General features: G+C 47.7%; 2 protein-coding genes across 2 annotated transcripts; both read right to left on the bottom strand.

Moving 5' to 3' along the window:
• Positions 1-909: 909 nt before the first annotated feature.
• LOC139807187 (uncharacterized) lies at positions 910-3,468 on the bottom strand. The gene is made up of 3 exons (XM_071767804.1): positions 2,769-3,468; positions 1,582-1,732; positions 910-1,098 (listed from the first exon to the last, which is right to left on the bottom strand). Exons 1-2 carry the CDS (start codon positions 3,451-3,453, stop codon positions 1,602-1,604), a joined length of 816 nt encoding a protein of 271 aa, XP_071623905.1. The 5' UTR covers positions 3,454-3,468; the 3' UTR covers positions 910-1,098; positions 1,582-1,601.
• A 5,481-nt stretch (positions 3,469-8,949) lies between these two features.
• Positions 8,950-12,759, bottom strand: LOC139807197 (epimerase family protein SDR39U1-like). Its single transcript, XM_071767820.1, is given in 7 exon segments — positions 8,950-9,479; positions 9,698-9,838; positions 10,498-10,619; positions 11,268-11,345; positions 11,464-11,468; positions 11,586-11,692; positions 12,701-12,759. Coding segments are annotated over 7 exon segments (873 nt in total). The 5' UTR covers positions 12,717-12,759; the 3' UTR covers positions 8,950-9,075.
• Between the last annotated feature and the right edge of the window lie 7,414 nt (positions 12,760-20,173).

Raw genomic sequence — 20,173 nt, 5'->3', positions numbered from 1 at the left:
TAAAGATCCTGCTCCCTCCTACCTCACTCCTCAGTCTAGATTAGGTAAGAGTTAGGAGCCTCTGGATTCACACTTTTAGGGATTTAATAGCTGCACCATGGCTGGAAATGCTAATAGGAAAAAGGTGGTAAACAGGAGCCACATGCCACACTGAGGCTGAAGCTCTCAGCCCTCCTTATGCTTTCATCTCCTGAGCATTTTGCCTCAATGCACATTCCACCTCTCCAGTGTTGCAGCTGCAGAGCAAACCAGCCAAGTGTGAAGCAGGATCAGAAGGATGTACTCTCAGGATTGAGTTTAACCCTTTCAAACTGTGTTAAAAGAGAAATGGGATTTCAGTGAGGATGCCTGAGAGGTGGCCTCCACGGGCCCACAGCAGCTCAAGTGCAATTCTTTGAGGCACTGATGCAGCTTGGCAGCCCCTTCCAACATCCCCACATCTATCAGCACATCAGAGTGAAGAAAAGCAAACACTGTGGTAGGGTAGCTCTATCACCACCAGGCCCCAGTGGGCCTCTAAGTTCAGCTGGGACATCCAACAGTGGCCCACATGGCTTTGAGGGATATGGGAGGCTCTGTGGGAGGATGGGGCACCTGGGGTGTGCTGGAGGACACCCTCCACTTCCATTCATTACAGCTAACCACAGCCTAACACTAATTTTCCACAGCTTTAAAGCCTGAGGGCAAATTGACAATGTACTTTCCATAAGATAAAGGGGCAGGAAACAGGGAGATGAGAAGTGTGGATGACAACTCAGTTTCCATGAGGACCCATTTCCTGCTTCCCTCTTAAACTGGGGCACAGAAAAAAATCCTGCTGGGTAGGAAGGGAGGGAGAGGGTTAAAAACAGAGTTATATACTAGAGGGAACTTGGGTGTCAGAAGAAAGTCAGTATTTGTCACCAATACTGCAATATTTTAAAGGGCTTTAATTGACAAAAAGATTACAATGACTGTAAAGAGGCAGCAGACCCCTCCATAGGACAGTCTGTGTGGAAAAATCTTGAACCCTGTTTCCCCTTCCTCCTCCAAGGAAGTAGGTAAAAGTCTGATGGAGAACAGCACTTCCCAGTGTCAGACTTAGGAGCAATTAAAGATCTGAAAAGAGAGGAAGGCAACGTGAGCAATGTTTCAGCAGAGGGAGAGCAAATATTCAAAAAGCTCCAAAGGTTGCAACCCTAACAACAGGGCATGCTCTCCACTTTCCAGCACCAAGCAACACCTGTCTCAAAATCCCTCCTCTCATCTGATCAGATACTCACAGACTTGGACATCAGCCATACCATGACATCCAGAGTCCAAGAGTTTCAGCTCTCAAAGCCCAGTTTATAAGCTGGAAATGCAGGCATTTTTCTATAACACTCCCAGTTAAACTGCCTTTAAAACAATAAAAGTAAACAAACACAGGCACAAAACCAGAAAGCCACAGATGCTACCCCTGCATCAACCTAGGAGACAACAGCTTCAGAGGACTTGGCCAAGAGGAAGCTGGCAGCTAGGACTCCTGGATTCACTTGCTCCACAGAAGTCCTGAAGTGGTGTCAGCTGTGGCTGCTGCTTTTGTGTCTCATGGATCAGTACCTCATCATCTCTTCTTCAGCTCAGCCAACAAAATTGATGACAACAAGATGCAGGATGGTGTTGGCAAAGAGGAAATCAGCAAACGCTCGCTCTGGTGAAATGCCCTGGAACTCAGTTTTGTTCTGGGGGTTGATCTGGATCCGGAGGCAAACTGCATGGCAGAGGAGAAGGAAATTAAGGAATTACAGAAGGAAGTCATGGTAGAAAGCACAGCCTTCCTGAGGCAGTCCACTCCATGTCACTGTTCTACCAGAGGACCAAAAGAAAAGGTAACTCCATCTTTGCCATAAGCAGGACACTGGCAGGAAATCTGCACAGGGCTTTTATGCAATCAGCTCTCTCACAGCCCTACACCATCTGGGTGGCCAAGTGAGTCCTGAGGGGAACAGGATTATAACAGGATGGGATTCACACAGAAATAGCAGTGCTATTACCTTCTCTATATGGTGTGTTGGGGAAGGATGCACAGATGATCTTAGGAATCTTTTCCAACCTAAATGATTCTAAGGTGGTTTTGGGGGTTATTATGGGAGAACACCACCCTGAAGATGTCATTGCTGGAGGCTGGATTTCACCATGGGATGGTTGCAAAGGACACCAAAACAAGAAGGCATCTTGACTCCTAGGGAGTAGCAAGGCCACCCTGGAGCTGATTGTGGAATCAAAGAATCATTTTCTTTGGAAATGACCTCTAAGATCAACAACTTAACCCAGCACTACCAAGTGCATCACTAAACCACGTCCTTCAGGACCAGCACCACATCTTCTGAATACCTCTAGGGAAGGTGACTTTCCTGGGCAGCCTGTTCCAGGGCTTGATAAGGAGCTGGGCTCTGGGGTGGATATGCACAGACCCCCGCAGGTAACAGTGTCGAGCACTCTGCTGGGGACAGGCTGGGCAGGAATGGGGGGGTTTCTGGAGCAGAAGCGGGTGCTTCAGGGAAAGGGGTGAGGGGAGGTGCTGGAGGCTCCCATGAGGAGCTCTGTGGCCGTGGCTGACTCCCTGGGGCTTTGGGGGAATGCCTGTGGCTACTATGGGAACGCCGTGGTTTCTACAAGAACCCCAGGTATTTCTGGTGCATCTGATGGCCGGGAGCCTGCGGGCGCTGCTCCGGCTCTGCTATGGAGAGTGCCCGGAGGCGGAGGGGATTCTGGGAAGACCGGTGAGGGTACGTCCGGGAACTGACCGCCGAGGATGAAGCTGCCGACGGCGGAGATGAAGCCGCTGAGGAAGGAGTTGAAGGGGAAGGTGCCGACGCCGAGGCAGTATCCAAACTGGAGCGCCCCGGTGAGCATCACGTACAGCAGGTAGGCGTCCAGCACCTTCAGGCGGCTTGGGGTGCCGCTGCCGTACTCGACCAGAAAGCGCCGCACGACAGAACCCACCGAGCCCGCGGCCCCTGCTCCCGTCGTGCCCGACATCTTCTGCGGCTGCCGGTGGGGCTGAGGTGGCCGGAAGTGGCGGGAGAAGCGCTTCCGGGGCACCGAGGCGCGCGGGGGCGGAAGTGAGGTGCGCCGCTGCACGCATGCGCATGGGCACGAGTGGCCAAGCGGGAGTGAGTCCGCGTCTTCAGACAGCACACGCGCCGCGGGCTTTCCAAGAGCCAATAAGAGCTCAGCGGTGCTTGTTGCTAGGCAGATTTCAGATAGCCTCAGCCGTGAGCCTCCACAGCTCCGCTCCTCGCCCCCCGGGGCAGCTCTCGCCCCGCAGAGGCTGTGGGGGTCCTGACCCCCGGTGTCCCCTCCACGGGAGCGCTGCTGTGGGGGACAGCGGCTTCGTTCCGGCCCTGCCCGCGGCAGTCCCGTGTTCCCCCGTGAGGACAGTATTGGCAGTGGCACCGCTGGAGGGGTCACAGTGCAAATTGCTGCCATTCACAATAGGCAGCGGTATTAACACCAGCCTAGCAGGTTGGCAGTGAAGTCTTGTGGCTTTTTGGTTTTTTGTTTGTTTTATAAATTGGTTGGAAACAGAAGTGCTGAGGAACTTAACAGGCTGACTCCTGCTGTTTGAGTGGGTCCAGTCTCCTTATGGCCACTGCAGAGAAACCCTGGGGGAATATGCATGGTGAGGTCCAATTATCTCCAACATGCCTCTGCCTTACCCTAGCCCCAGAAAGCTGGAAGAATGGGAGTTTGTTGGTATAAGGGGGGAAGACACAGCTAACCTGGACGGTGTTACCTCAAGGTTACAAAAATAGTCCTACAATATTTGGAAATCAATTGGCTAAAGAATTAGAACAGTGGGAGCGACCAGAGAGAGAAAGTATCCTTCTGCAATATGTGGATGACTTACTGATAGCAACTGAAACAGAGGAACAATGCATTGAGTGGACAATCTCGTTGTTAAATTTCTTGGATCTAAATGATTATCGAGTCTACCAACAGAAAGCACAGCTGGTGCAAGAAAAGGTGGTCTACCTAGGATGCGAGACCTCTGGAAGACAGCAATCCCTGGGAACATTGAGGAAAGAGGCCATCTGCCAGATGCCCAGGCCTGAAATGGTGAGAGACCTGCAAGCCTTCTTAGGAATGACAGGTTGGTGTCGCCTGTGGATATACCAGTACGGGATACATGCCAAACCTCTGTATGATTTGTTCAAACAATCTAAAATTATTCTAGTCTGGACTCCTGAAGCAGAAACAGCCTTTAGAAGACTGAAACAAGACCTGATGAAAGCTCCAGCATTGGGCTTGCCCGATGTAACAAAATCATTTTGGCTGTTCTCGCACGAGCGCCAGGGAATGGCCGTAGGAGTCTCAGCCCAACAATTGGGACCATACAAAAGAGCCGTGGCTTACTTCTCTAAGCAACTAGATGAAGTAAGTAAAGGATGGCCCACATGCCTGAAGAAAGTAGCTGCAGTAATAATAAACATAGAAGAAGCCAGAAAGCTTACTATGGGCCAGAAAATGACTGTGTTAGTGTCCCACACTGTATCACAGCATTCTCCTGAAAAAGCTGTCAGCCCGCAGCTTGGACAGGAGCACCCTGTGCTGGGTTAAGAACTGGCTGGAGGGCCGGGCCCAGAGAGCGGTGCTGAACGGGGCTGCATCCAGCTGGCGGCCGGTCACTAGTGGTGTCCCCCAGGGATCAGTGTTGGGCCCAGTACTGTTTAATATCTTCAATGCTGATTTAGATGAAGGGATTGAGTCCACCATCAGCAAATTTGCAGATGACACTAAGCTGGGGGGGAGTGTGGATCAGCTGGAAGGCAGGAGGGCTCTGCAGAGGGACCTGGACAGACTGGAGAGTTGGGCTGATTCCAATGGGATGAGGTTCAACACGGCCAAGTGCCAGGTCCTGCACTTTGGCCACAACAACACCATGGGGAGCTCCAGGCTGGGGACAAAGTGGCTAGAGAGCAGCCAGACAGAAAGGGACCTGGGAGTCTGGATTGACAGGAAGCTGAACATGAGCCAGCAGTGTGCCAAGGTGGCCAAGAAGGCCAATGGCATCCTGGCCTGTATCAGGAACAGCGTTGCCAGCAGGTCCAAGGAAGTGATTCTGCCCCTGTACTCAGAGCTGGTGAGGCCACACCTCGAGTCCTGTGTCCAGTTCTGGGCCCCTCAGTTCAGGAAGGATATCAAGGTCCTAGAGCAGGTCCAAAGGAGGGGAACCAGGCTGGTGAAGGGACACGAGCACAGATCCTATGAGGAGAGGCTGAGGGAGCTGGGGCTGTTCAGCCTGAAGAAGAGGCAGCTCAGGGGAGACCGCATCACTCTCTACAACAACCTGAAAGGAGGTTGTAGCCAAGTGGGGGTTGGTCTCTTTTCCCAGATGACTTTCAACAAGACAAGAGGGCATGGTCTTAAGTTGTGCCAGGGGAAGTTTAGGTTAGATATTAGAAAGAATTTCTTTACAGAGAGGGTGATCAGACATTGGAATGGGCTGCCCAGTGAAGTAGTGGGTTCTCTGTCCCTGGAGATATTTAAAGAGAGACTGGATGTGGCACTTAGTGCCATAGTCTAGCAACCGCAGCGGTGGGTCAAGGGTTGGACTTGATGATCTCAGAGGTCCCTTCCAACCCAGCCAATTCTATGATTCTATGATCAGTGGTACTGGAACAGAAAGGTGGCCATTGGCTGTCACCCTCCCGGTTCCTGAAGTACCGGGCGATTTTAGCCGAATCAGATGATGTAACCATTCAAGTGACTAATGTTGTCCACCCAGCCTCATTTCTAGAAGAATACCAGCAGAACCAATTGAGTATGACTGTCTAGAAACCACTGAGGCAGTGTACTCCAGTCGCTCAGATCTCAAAGAAGAGCCACTTGAAGGAGCGGATGACTGGTTCTCGGATGGCAGTAGCTTTGTGAAGCAGGGGGTAAGAATGGCCGGTTATGCAGTAATCACGACAGAACAGGTAATTGAGTTGAATCCTTTACCTGCAGGAACCTCAGCGCAGAAGGCCAAACTGATAGCTCTTACCCGAGCCCTTGAGTTAGCAAGAGGGAAAAGAATTAACATAGGGACAGATTCGAAATATGCCTTCTCCGTCGTACATGCCCACGGGGCAATCTGGAAGGAGCGAGGACTGCTGACTGCCCAAGGAAAAGCCATAAAACATGCAGAAGAAATCCTACAGTTGCTGGAGGCTGTTCAGCTCCCAACCCAAGTGGCCATAATGCATTGCAAAGGGCACCAGAGAGGTAACACCATTCCAGAAAAAGGTAACACCGTTCCAGAAAAAGGTAACAGAATAGCCGATGCAGAAGCTAAATTAGCTGCTGCAAGGACCAGGGATTTAGTAGCATTGACTCTGGTACCAGAAGAACTAGATACTAATTTTCAACCAGAGTACCAGGTATAGGAAGAAATAAAGGTAAAATGTTAGATAATGGCAGGGTCAGCTAATAACAGGACAACTAGTACTGCCAGAAAAATCAGTATGGCAATTTGTAAAAACAGAACACAACAAGGCCCACTGGGGATTAGATCCTCTCTATCAGCATCTAAAAATTAGAATAGCAGGGCCAAAGCTATTCACAGCAGTGACACAGGTCACATCCCGATAATCCAAACACAGGAACTAAAGTATGCCAGGGAGTAATAGACAGAGGGAAGTACGGCAGATTGATTTTTCTGAACTCCCAAGGAAAGGGGGGGGTATAAGTACCTCTTGGTTCTGACAGATATATTTTCTGGGTGGCCTGAAGCGTTCCCATGCAGAACAAACAAAGAGAAGTAACTAAAGTCTTGTTTAATGAAATCATGCCGAGGTTTGGAGTGCCTAGGAGCATCTCCTTGGACAGAGGCTTGCACTTTTGTGCTAAAATTGTACGAGCAATAAGTAAGGCACTGCAAATCAAATGGCAATTGCACATGCCTTATAGACCTCAAGCTAGTGGATAAGTAGAAAATCACCTTATTAAACAAGATTGCTAAAATATGCCAGGAAACCAACCTGCAGTGGTACCAGGCCTTACCTATTGCTCTAAATTAGGCTGAGAATGAAGCCTCGTTCAAAAGAAAAACTGAGTCTGTTTGAAATCTTATATGGGAGACCTTACGCAATGCATATTGTAAATAGCGAGGCTGTAGATCAGATAGGTAATTAATATGTGTATGATTATGTTATACCTGTGGGTAGGTACTTTGATAAGAATGCCACAGTGGTAATGGATCACCAATCTAAACAACCTGATTGCAAATTGTATCCTTTTAATCCTGGTGACTGGGTATATGTTCAGAATCTTTTAGGAAAACCTCTGCAAGAGAAGTGGGAAGGATCCTTCCAAGTATTACTGACCACCTTTACTGCAATCCCAATTAAGGAACGGCCCACCTGGATCCACTGTTCCTGAGTCAAGAAGGCTCCCGAGCATTGCAACAAACAATCCTGAGGAACCTCGACACTATGACCTGGCGACCTTCAGTGTGGATGCTCAGACTTTGGATAAGTATAACCTTATCACAAATTGACAAAGACAGAGCAAGTAGGGAAGCGTCATTGGTGGGATGCCTTTACAGGATACTCCCCTTCAGCTACATGAGTATTCCATTACCTAGTACATCATATATTAGCCATAATAGCAGCAATACTCTTGTTGTCGCTTTTAAATTCGTGGCTGTATTACAAATTGAGTAATATAGTCAAAAGGATCCAAATAATGTGGGCAATGATTCACACCCACCAAAACCTCTCCTTGGAACCTGAAAGAATTCATAAGCTCTATGGAAAGGGGGGAAATGAAACAGAGAAAGACCCTGACAGGGTTAACTCCTGACGGGATTAATTCCTGTAACTTTCCACGCAAGCAGTGTGAACATCTTCTGTCTTGTAAGTACAGATCTTGCTTTTAAAAACAAGGCACTGCCAAAACCAACTAGGCAGCAAGGGAAATAACCTGCAAAAGTGTAGGTCTTGTTCTCAAAACAAGGCACTGCCAAGGCTAGCTGGGCACTGGGGGAGTGCGAACACCTGCACGGAGACAGGATGAGGATGCCACAACCAGCAGATAAGGGTAAAATTATCGCAAGGGTCCAATTTCGCTCTGTAACAAGAGGATGAAGTCATCGAAAACAGGAGAGATAAAGAGTTCAAGTTTCGAGAAAGATTTCTTACATCATCCAAAGCCCCCCACCCGACATCTCCCAGGAGAGGGCTCCACCCAGACTCCGCCTGTCATGAATATTATATGTTGCAATCTTATGAATATATATGTAACCTCCCCTATAAATACCCTAACCCTTTCCCTCGGGGGACGGAACTCTTTGTCCAGCGCGAGCTGGGAGTTCCCCGGATCCGAAAATAAATACCTTTGCTGTTTAAAGGCTCAAAACTCTGTCTCTAAACAGACTGGCCTTTTTGGGCTTCACAAGTCTTGAACCATGGGAGCCAAGGTTTGCTTATGGTCATCAAAATTAAAGACTGCAGCCCTGCGTCTTCCTGAGTCTGGGTTTAAACTTAGATGGAGGTTCTGAGGAACTTGGTACTCGGTACCTAGCCACCACAAGAAACAAGATGGCCAAGTCTTCAAGCCATCTGTAACCAGAACCCTTTGTATCTCCTCAGGTTTTATCTCTTCCCACATCTCCATTCCCTATGAGACTGAGAAAGGCAAAGCAGTAAAGCCTAAATGGCTGTGTAACCAGGGGAAAGACATGGGGAGAAAAAGGAAAAGGGATGTCTTGTAACATGAAGAATTAAAACACCCAAACAACTCCTTCCTGCTGCCACCCTTGTCTCTCAGGAGACATTACACACACCCCCAGCTGCTCTGCAAGCAGCTCACATGCACTTTGGGAAAGGGATGATGCAAGATTCAGAATTGACAGTCCTAGGGCATTGTACCCCTTCCCAAAAGCAGGTGAGAAGGGATGATTCCTAAACTGGGGATGAACAAAGGGAGACAGAAGGTGAAGAGTTTGCTCACTCTCTCTGTATTGGGATGAGGAAGTGTTAAGAACAGGCAGGACCGCCCTCTTTCACCCCGGGGGAAGCCATGTGAGCCAGTGAGTTCACTAAACCAGGGCTAAACCCAGCTGAGTCCTCAAGCCACGATGTCCCTCAGAGCTGCAGACAGGTCAGGGAAGATGAACTGGTAGCCGCTCTCCAGGGTGTGTTTTGGTACCACCTTCTGGCCCTCCAGCAGCATGACGGCTCGATCTGATCCAAAGACAGCCCAGACTGCCCAGGCAGGCACTGGGAGCAGTGCTGGGCGCCCCAGCTCCTGAGCAAAGGTGGCATTGGAGGTCATAGGGGAAGATGGGGAGACACCATTGAGGACTCCTTGAACGCTCTCAGTCTCCAGGGCATGACACACAATCCCAGCCAGGTCCTGAATGTGGATCCACAGAAAGGGCTGAAGCCCAGAGCCCAAGGGACCTCCTAATCCCAGACGGAACGGCAAGAGCATCTGAGAGATTGCACCACCACCTTTGCACAGCACTACCCCTGGGAGGAAAACAAGAGTGAGACCAAGATTTCCTCTGCACAGGAAAAAGGCCCCCTTCACCCTCAGACCTTCAACCAGGAGACAATCCTTAATGGGCTGGACTGGATCACTGCCCCTACAAGGAGAGGTACAGACCTGATGTCCTCCCTCCTCTTCCCCCTTTTGCCCCAGCAGTGAAGTAAATCCACCCTGAACAGGTATGATGCACCAATCTCACCAGATCTCACCCCAACACCACGAGTTGGGCTCCCAGGGATGAGAGCTGCAGCCTCCCAGGAGCTCACCAGGGGAGAGAAGTCAAAATCCCCACCATGACTGTCCTCAGCATACTCAGCTGTGGGGCTAGGGCGGTAGTAGCCTGTGGGTGTAAAACCAGAAAGGAGGTCAAGGTTTGATCACAACACCAGCCACCCCCTGTCCAAATCGGCCCCTCTTCTCTGCCTCCAGGCGACCAGAACTTGTCCACTCCATTGAGGACATCCTCATTTGAACAGCACAGAGTCTCTCAAATGGCAAAGCTGACAACTTTTTGAACTACCAATACACTCTGAAAGTTCAGCAGGATGCATTAATACTCAGGTTGACCTGGCAGCTCCAAGAGCCTATTATATAAGAGTATGCAACAGACTGAGCTGGTTGAGTGGAATGGCCTTTGCTCCAAAATTAGGCATCTCAGATGCTAAACTGCGGTAGGTTTAAAGACAGTGGCTAGCAGAAATGCAAAGATGCAGGTATTCAGCTGAGCCTCTGCTCAAACAAACTGGTTCTACAGGGTGCATAGGAGCTTTCAAAAGAAAATGGAGAAAAAGACTTGTTTGAACGACACCAAGGGAAAGCAAAAGGATGCAAATTCCTCTCCAGCAGTATTAAAAGGTAGAGCTTGCCTAAACACAGTGGCACTGATGGCAATGAAGCTGACATTTCAAGGCAAGACATGTCCCTCCAGAAGTGTGTTTGCCCACAGCTGTACCTCTCCAGGTCAGCACGAGTCATGCCTTGGCCAGGCACAACCAATACCTACACCAGTGACGAGGACCCAAGCATGGGGTGGCTCTTCAGCATTAGCAATGGCTTTGGCCAAGGTCCTGGTGGTCTCAACCCGGCTGTTGATGACCTCCCTGCAGAAGGCATCACTCCATCTGGGAAAGGGAGAGCCACTGATTATAATTTCCACAAAGGCACCCCAGGGAACATCAGCAGTGAGGGGGGGGCCCAGCAGACACCTGCTCCTGCTCACAAGCACAGAAGTGATCACATGAATTCCTGCCCACCCCAGACCACAGTGAGGATGTGGGATCTTACTACCTAAATGCATGGGGACTTTGAGAAATGGCTCTTCACTTCCCACAAAAGGCTGTAGGTTTTGGACTACCTTAGGACAAAGGTAGCAGAGGTGCTACCAAAGGTAGCAGAGGGACACCAAAGCTGGGTGCAGTGAATTCTTCCTGAGTGCCCAGTGGAGGCATTTCCAAAAACACCCTGATAAAAATAAAAATTTAGTTCTGATATTGCATTATCTAAATGTAGGCACCCCATGTCATTTTGGAAATGTGGAACTACATTGCCTGGTCTCCAAATGTCTGTTCATAATTGACATGTCATTCAAAGGTCTGCCAGATAATAACAGACTCACAAAAATGTTTTGGATACTTGAGGACATCGGTTATGCGACCCAAACGGTTCCTGGACACCCTGTTTCATCCCCAGATCCCTTCCACATTTTCTGAACAGCACTCAGTTATCTTGCCTTCACTTTGCCCCAACAGCACTATGGGGAATGAAGTTACCTTCAGAAAGGGTTGAGGACATTTTCACCAACCAAATTCACAACAGCACCACACAGAGGCAGTCCAGAGGGGGCCACTCTCCCTAGGCAAGGGCAACAGAAACATCACACATGCAGTCTCCCCTCTGCTCAAGTCTTCCCAGTCCTCAGAACTCCAGCGTAAACAGAGGATTTGCTCTTTAAAGGTATAACAGTACCCATCCTAATGAAGCACACAGAAGTCCGTGAGTACATCCCCAGAAGCCACCTGCCCCACTGCCTGTTCCCTGTGCCCCAGCCCTGACATGTTCTCCCTTCTGTCAGTGCTCTCATTTCATACCCAGCTAATCCGATCCTTGCCCCCTTCTCGAGAGACGTGGGTCACTTCATGCCCACGGCTCTGCAGCAGCTGGGTCAGGGTTCTGCCCACAAATCCAGTCCCACCACCTAGGAGAAAAACATCACCACTGTGCTGCCCGGGCTGCCCCCAGACCTGCACAGGCATCTCCACCATCACAGACACCTTGCTGGGGGCTCCACTCTGAGCCCAGACCCCTCCATCCTGCTCAGCACCCAGAGGACACCACCGATTCAGATTTAGAAAATAACGGGTTAAAATGTAGAAAAGCAGGGCTAGAGAGAGAACTCATTTGTCTTTGTCATAGAGAAGAGGAACTTTGGGTAAGCATTAAGCCGGAGCTGCATTGTCCTCAAGGTTTACTCCTCAGAAAAGAAGCAGAAAAAAGCAGTTCTGTGGTCTGGAGCACTGCCGGCTCAACAACGGTGTACAGGATATCCTGAGGAGGACTCGGAACCTTCCTCCAGGAGACCCCTGCCCACGACCACCCGGGGACAGCGCGCATGCGGAGATGGGTGGAAATTTATTTTAAGAGATGATTTGCATAAGCTCTCTTCTTGTATGCATATGCATGTTTATGTAATGCGTATGTATAATTTTGTGTGAAAAATATCTGCCTGCATTGAGCTGCGGTGTGCAGGTTAGGAGGAGCGATGCCCCTGGCACCCGGCGCTGTAATAAACATTTAAAAAGTATAAAGCTTTATAAATTTCCGTGTGTTGTGCACATCATTTTTGTGTGCACAAAAATGTGTGTGTTCCGCACATCACCACTCCTCCCACTCCAGCCCTGCAACCCCCCTTCCCCCAGCCCCCCACTCCCCTCTCCCGCCTCCCAAAACTGCTGTCCCCTCACAGAGTCCCCAGATCGCCCCAGGGAGCTCTGCCCGTGCCCCCTCGGGACGAGCTCCCTGCGGCCTCCCGCGCTCACCCCGCTCCCAGCAGCGGCCTGGGTGAGACCCACACCAGCGGCCCCGAGCGGAGCGGAACAGGGCCGCGGGCCGCCGAGCTGCCCCGCACACCCAAGCGCAGCGGTAGCCGGGCCCTCCCGCACAAAGATACTGAGCACGTCCCGGACTGCCCCTGACCCGCACTCACCCACCAACACCCGCATCGTTGCGCCTAGCGCGCACGCGCATGTCCATCCCGCCCCCCGCACGGCCGCAGGAGGAGGGGCGGCGGTTAAAGGCCCAGAGCGGCCCGGAGACCTGAATCCCGTGGAAACGCTACTCCCCGGAGGACGGAAACCTTCGTAGCGGGGAAACGGAGGCTGAGGGGAGACCTCATCACTCTCACAAACATCTGAAAGGAGATTGTAGTGAGAGTGGGCTTGATCTCTTCTCACTGGTGACAGAGGACAGGACAGGGAAATGGCTTCAAGTTGCTCCAGGGGAGATATAGGTTGGATATCAGGAGAGACTTGTTTACAGAAAGGGTTGTTAAGCACTGGAACAGGCTGTCCAGGGAGGTGGTCAAGTCTCCGGCCTGAATGTGTATAAAATCGCCTGTATCTGGTGCCTGGGGACATGGTTTAGTGGTGGACTTCGGGAACAGAGTAAGAGGGTTAGGATGAGGCTGGACTCAATGATCTTGAAGGTCTTTTCCAGCCTGAGCAGTTGTAGGATTCTATGATCAATATGAAAGATTTAATATCTACCTCTCCACTAACCAGCATTGACTGTTTTGTCAATCTTTTATGGGAAACAGTAATTTCTAGAAAAGTCACAAGCAAAAGAGGAATTTTAGAGAGACTGAGGATACAGGAGAAACACTAAAGGCTTGAGGAGAAACGTGTAAATGCCAGCTGTTTTGTCAAGGCCAAGGCAACAGCACAAAAAGAGAGATTTGAGAAATAAGAAACAAAGCAGCATCGACTTGAAAATAAAGAGTTATTAAAAAAAAATTACTGCCACAGACATTAAGGGAGTTTATATGTATATGTATCATTTCTACAGTTAGCATATAAAGAAGGCAATATACATGGCAATAAACCAAAATATTTCCATAGGGCTGTTATTATGACTTTTACTCTATACATATCTTATACAGAGACAGAAAACTCCCTGAGACATCCAGATCCTCCACTGGATAGCAGGGAAGCCCATAGAGCAAGCTTACATTACATTAACCCTCCCTTTGCTAGTTATATGGATTAATTTTTATATTTAATGTAACATTTGAAAACTTGCAGGAAAAAAATATCTAGCCAAAACATTTGAAAACTTAAAAACCATACAGAGGAGCAGTCAGTAAGAGCAAAGATGTACAACAGAATAATAAATATATATTAAAACACAACTATTTTTTTTCATTTTTTCCATTTAATTTTTTGTTTAGTTTTAATAAAAACTTGAAAATTTTGAGAGAAATAACTATTAAAATATTTTCACAAAAGCAAAATTATCCGTAGAATGCGTTCAACAATGACACAAATCCATCTTAACTTTGTTCTTCCTTAACTTTTCTGAAGTAACACAAAACATGGTAAGATTCACTTGCTTGGGGTGGAAGTGCGTCATGGTTTTAACACTGGCCTGGCAATTAAACCAAATAACAGATGTTCTCTCTTAATCCCCCTCCCTGATAAAGAAAGGAGAGAGGATAAGGGAGGGAGACTTACGGGTTGGAAACTAAACTACACAGCTTTAATGAAACAGTAATGATAAATAGGAAAAATTACTAAATATATACAAATATACAGGAAAATTGATACCACGTTCCTCCCTCCTTTCCCCTAATAACTCTCACATAACCACCGAGGCTGCAGGGCAGCCCTGGGAAAGTCCAGCCTGGACTCCTAGAGACGGCAGCAGTTGGGAGGTGGAGGCAGGAACACACAGATTCGGGCTGGTACGGATCAGGACCACAGGCAGAGGAATGGATGGGAATCCTCCCAGGATGCCAAAGGAAACAGGGACAGGTGAAGAAGGAAGGGAAGGAAGGAAGACATTTGACCCTTGCGGTCCCTCAAATTTATACTGAGTATGACCTGTTTATTCTGTTATATTCTGTTTGGTCAATTTTGGTCACTTACTTTTTCTGTTACTCCCTAAGAGAGGGTTTCAGGTATGACCTCTTTATTAATTTTCTCCTTCCGGGGGGCAAAATGTTCCTCAGAACTGAGCAGTGGCCTTGCTCCTGCATACCAGTCTCTAGCAGTAAAGGTAAACATCGCATAAGCAGACACTGTCTGAGAAATTTGCTGTTGATTTCAGCAAGTGCTGTTACTCTATGAAAGACTAAGATGAAAGCAAAACTAAAAGACAGAAAATTACTTTATCCTAGCCCAAACCAGGAAAAAGTGGGTGGGTGGAAACACAAGTAAAAATTTCAAACAGTTTAGGATGGGATGGATCAGCTTCTAAAAGTTACACTTCCTTTCAAATGACAACAGAATGATTCTGATAGCAATACTTTTCTAAAGTACATGCCTGAATAAGGTGTGAAGAATATACCTTGTAAATTACTAGTGTAATGGGAGGTGAGGAAGCTTTTCATCCAAGTTTCCTCACAGCAGAATGTCTACATTAGGATGACATAAATTGCTAAATTATATGGGCCCAATTATTGGTGGTGCTGTGGGTAGAGGTTCCATGTGAGGATTAGGGCCAGCAAAAGTTTTCAGTGGTCACTCTATGCATTTGTTTGCCAATCCCATTGCCACTCCCATATTCAGAGTTTTGGGAGCCCTACTGAGTAACAGTGGGAGAGTGGCTGCTGAGGGGGTTGTATATTCCAGGTTTTTGGTAAAAGTCCACCTGGTATTTTTAGGCCATACAGTCATGTTAGGTTTAACAGCCTTACTCATGCTTGGTGGGTGTAACAGATTTACAATATAAAGTTATATTTGTTCATTTAATCTATGTAACTTGGTTTATAAAATGGACGTATTAACTGTAAAGTTATGTGCCAAAAATATTGTGTGACTGTGACAAATTGTAATAATCTACATATAATGTTTCTTTATTTAACCTAAGTAGAAAATTTTAGTGTATTTACTTATAGAGGCAAGATAGAAGTAGCAAAATATGTTGACTACAGAGAAAAGGTGTATTGTGGAAAAATGCTGTGTGGTTATGTTTACACATTCTTGGAGATAACCTTTGTGGAGAGGGGTTAGCCAAAAAACAGGATGTGTCTGCGGAAGAAATAGTGTGGAAAGAAGTTAACAAAAACACAGGATGCGCCTACAGAAGAAATAGTGTGGGAAGGATGTGTCTGAAGAAGAATAAGTATTGTTGGATGTATATGCTCAAGAAGATTTAGTATCGTTGATAAATGACAACTTTTCCAGCAACTCGGGTATGAGCACAGAACGACATGGCCATAAAGGACTATAAATACTTGAGAAAATTTTAAAGAAGTTGCACCCACTTTGAGGAGCAGAGACTCCCGGGTGTCCAGCGCTGTTATTGCTTGTTGTCACTTGCTATTAAATTCCAATTGATTCACTAATTGGCATGTCCTGGTCAATTGTTTAATGGGACATAACTTATAACAGTGGGCAGTTGCTTTGCTGCTTTTTAGTGATGGTTATGGGACTCACTTGGGAATTTTTCTTCATGTTTAATGCAGGAGATTTATCCTCAGAGTCATTAAGTGCATGTGCAGAGGTTTAATATTTTCAGGCTTTTTTTGTTAGTATCATGAGGTAGTAGTTCTCTAGATGGTGTTCCTAAATTGGGTAGAGATACCTGGAATTGTCCAGCTGTTGCCCTGTAGTTCAGTGACTTGTGTAATACTGTCTTTCAGATGGAAGTGGATGGATGTACTTTTAAGAAGAAAAGAAATAGCAAAGTGGGATCAGAAAATTAGTCAGGGTCTAGTATTGGAGGGACTGTGTTTTTTGTGGCTATCCAATTGCATTCTGTGTTAAATTTTTTTTGAAGGTGGAATGAGTAAGTGGAATATCTGCACTGAAGGTGACTGGGTGAGGTAGTGACCAGTGTGCCCAAAGAGCAGTTTTGTGGAAGATGAAGACGAGCCTGGTGATTGCAGGAATCTACCGGTTACCTGATGTGCCTGTTTTTGATGAAGGATTCTGATCCCTGGACTGCTGCAAGCTAAGCTGGGAGACCAGGAACAACTGCCCTTCAGCATGAATATTGATAGAAGATGGGAAGAGAGAGGGTCCAAAATGGAAATGCCCCTCATTCAAAGATGTTGCATTTTGGAAACTCCCCATCAGAGCAGATCCCAGAAGAGTCTGTGGAAGTCACCAGCAACAAGGCTCTTACTCGTTCAAAAAAAGGAGAAAGTCATTCTCAAGATGGAAGCACAGCACATCTTTCTCAGGTTGATGGTGTTTCTGGTTTTGTGGTTCCTAATTGCAGCAGTTGAGATAATGAAAATGCATGCCTCTGCATGTTTTGGTACAGCCAGAAGTATTAAAAAAGCAAAAAGTCCTTTTTGGTAACCTCATATACTGCAGCACTGGGGATTTTTTTGACTCTGCAGTTTTACCCTCTCCTCTCTCTATCATCCTTCAAAAATTAAAGCCAAACAGTTATCTCACAGATTTTTGTGTCATAAATCTAACAAAAACAAACTTATAATTGTATAAAGTAGAAATTGCTGTCCTGGTTTCGGCCAGAATAAAGGTAATTTTCTATCTTGTACTTTTGCTTTCAATTAAATCTTGTAAGTAGCTGCACTTGCTGAAATTAACAGCAAGTTTCTCAAACACTGTCTGCTTCTGGGACTGATAACGCCTGATGTTAATAGTTACTGCTAGAGACTGGTGTGCAGAACCAAGGACACTGCTCAGTTCTGAGGAACCTTTTGCCCTTCGGAAGGACAGAAGTGAAGAGGTCTCACCTGAAGCCCTCCTTTGGGGAGGACCGGACAAGATAAATGACCAAAATTGACCAGAGTATTCCATCCCATAGACATCATACTCTTTGAGGGATCACGAGGGTCTAAACCCTTCCTTCTCACCCCCCCTGGCTCCAGCCTCCTTTCAGGGAGTTGTAGAGAGTGATGAGGTCTCCCCTGAGCCTCCTCTTCTCCAGCCTGAACAGCCCCAGCTCCCTCAGCCTCTCCTCATAGGATCTGTGCTCGTGTCCCTTCACCAGCCTGGTTCCCCTCCTTTGGACCTGCTCTAGGACCTTGATATTCTTCCTGAACTGAGGGGCCCAGAACTGGACACAGTACTCAAGGTGTGGCCTCACCAGCTCTCAGTACAGGGGCAGAATCATTTCCTTGGACCTGCTGGCCACACTGTTCCTTATACAGGCCAGGATGCCACTGGCCTTCTTGGCTACCTAGGCACACTGTTGGCTTATGTTCAGCTTCCTGTCAATCCAAACTCCAAGGTCACTCTCTGTCTGGCTGCTCTCCAACCACTCTGTACCCAGCCTGGAGCGCTGCATAGGGTTGTTGTGGCCAAAGTGCAGGACCCGGCACTTTGGCCTATGGCACTTGGCACTGCATAGCCAGTGCAAAAGCCTAATGGAGAATGGAGGCTGATAGTGAACTATCGTGCCCTGAATGAAGTTACACCACCACTAAGTGCTGCTGTGCCATACATGCTGGAACTTCATCAGTATGAGCTGGAGTCAAAGGCAGCCAGGTGGTATGTTACTATTGACATTGCTAATGCATTTTTTGCTCTTCCTATAGCACCAGAATGCAGGCCACAGTTTGCTTTCACCTGGAGAGGTGTCCAGTACCCTTGGAATCGACTGCCCCAGGGGTGGAAACACAGTCCTACCATCTGCCATGGACTGATCCATGATACCTTGGAAAAGGGTGGAGCTCCAGAACATCTACAGTGTGGAGGTGGGCTTGCAGAGCAAAGAGACGACTCAATATGAGTTAGCAACTAAGCTCAATTTTATTAAGCAAAGCGTTACATTTATATGGTCTTGGCGTCTTTGTGGCTCATGTTGATTGTCTGCGTGTTGCTGTCCACACCCCTGTTGTCGTGTTGCCATAGGATACTGCTTATTGTCCTTGTCCTTCTTTGTTGATCGCAGGCATCCTGTTTGCAATTTTTTATGTGCTGTAACTTTCTTCTTCTCAGGGGCTCAGAACTGGTTAAATACTACTGTTTATGTGCTCTATATGCGATGCTTTCCCATCCTGTTATTATTTTCTGCTGCCAACTCCCTTATCTTTTGCAGGTAGCTGATCTTTTAATAACCTTGCAGCTGCGCCTCAAGGCCCTTAGCTCACTCTGGCTAAAGCTAAATAGTCAGGATTGCTCACGTGTCCGTTTTCTTCCAAAAACTCCCAACACTACAGTATATCAATGACATCATTGTGTGGGGTGACACAGCAAAGGAAGGTGAGAAGACGTGTGAGAAAGGTAAGAAGATAATTGAAATCCTTCTAGAGGCTGGTTTTGCTATTAAAAGGAGCAAGGTCAAGGGACCCGTGCAAGAGATACAGTTTCTGGGGTTAAGTGGCAAGATGGATGTCACCACATCCCAATTGGCGTGATTAACAAAACAGCTATGGCCCCACCAACTACCAAAAAGGAAACTCAGTCCTTCTTAGGAACTGTTGGATTCTGGAGGATGCATATTCCTGCTTATAATCTGATTGTGAAATCTCTCTACGAGGTTACCCGGAAGAAGAAAGACTTTAAATGGGGCTCAGAACAACAAGCTGCTTTTGAAAGTATTAAACAGGAGATTGTGCAGGCAATGGCCCTTAGACCAATTTGAACAGGACCAGACATTAAAAATGTGCTCTACACCGGAGATGGAGGTGATGGTCCTACATGGAGCCTCTGGCAGAAAGCTCCAGGAGAGACTCTTTCCATACAAGTGTGTTTACTGCAGCTCTTCTCTCCCTTTGTCGATGTTCATTCAGCTCACACACTGCAACAAGTCCAGAGAGAATAAAGAAAACCTCCAAAAAAAAAAAAAAGGGGCATAGCAGAGAGAACTAAAACCACTGCATCTTGCCCTTCTTCCCTGGTGTGTAGGTCTCCAGGAAGACACAGAAATTCTCCAGAAGGAGAAAGCTGACAAATCTCAACGGACATCTCTGTGTGGTTCTCGGGTACTTTGTGTGAGGGACAGGGAGGTTTCCGTGGTGGGGCTGGGGAGGGTTGGAGGGAGATCCGGGAGCACCTGAGAGCTTGCTGTAGCTGAAATGAAGCTGGGCTGGCGTGAGGGAGTGCTTCTCGGGGGCTGTGCAGAGGCAGGGCTGAGACAGAGGACAAGAGGCATTTCTTTCTGCTGCTGCGGATTTCCATGGAAAAGCTGAAGGCCTTGTAAAAGCAAGCTCAGCCAAGTTTCCCCTTGGCCTTGCACAAGAAAAGCCTTTTTCAAGCAGTCAGTGCAAGGCAGAGAAAGTGCTTGCTCCTCTCCTTTTTGTATCTTCTTTCACTTGATCTCTTTTAGGAAAAGTTACCAGAAGAAGGAGAAAAGCAGAAGAAGCAGGAGGAGGGAGGAAATGGTGATCTGCAAATCCCTGCAGCTGCTGAGAGTGTGAAGAACACTCATTGTAATGATGACCTTCAAGTCCCCAATGCAGCCTCCGGAGTCATCACTGGTGAGAGAACTGAGTTAGGGAATAGGATCCTAGACTCTGCTGAGCTGGAAGGGACCCATCAAGTCC

The sequence above is a fragment of the Heliangelus exortis genome, chromosome 24 (genome assembly GCF_036169615.1).
Source record: "Heliangelus exortis chromosome 24, bHelExo1.hap1, whole genome shotgun sequence".
NCBI classification, from domain to species: Eukaryota; Metazoa; Chordata; class Aves; order Apodiformes; family Trochilidae; genus Heliangelus; species Heliangelus exortis.
Note: the sequence above shows the minus strand (reverse complement) of the source record. Positions and strands in the feature narration are given on the sequence as shown.

Excerpts from the sequence above, each read along its gene's own strand:
- LOC139807187 (XM_071767804.1), bottom strand. The coding sequence starts at position 3,453 with ATGGCAGCAATTTGCACTGTGACCCCTCCAGCGGTGCCACTGCCAATA. Across the intron at positions 1,733-2,768 it reads CGGCAGCTTCATCCTCGGCG|TTTGCCTCCGGATCCAGATC; the intron begins GTCAGTTCCCGG and ends TCTGCCATGCAG.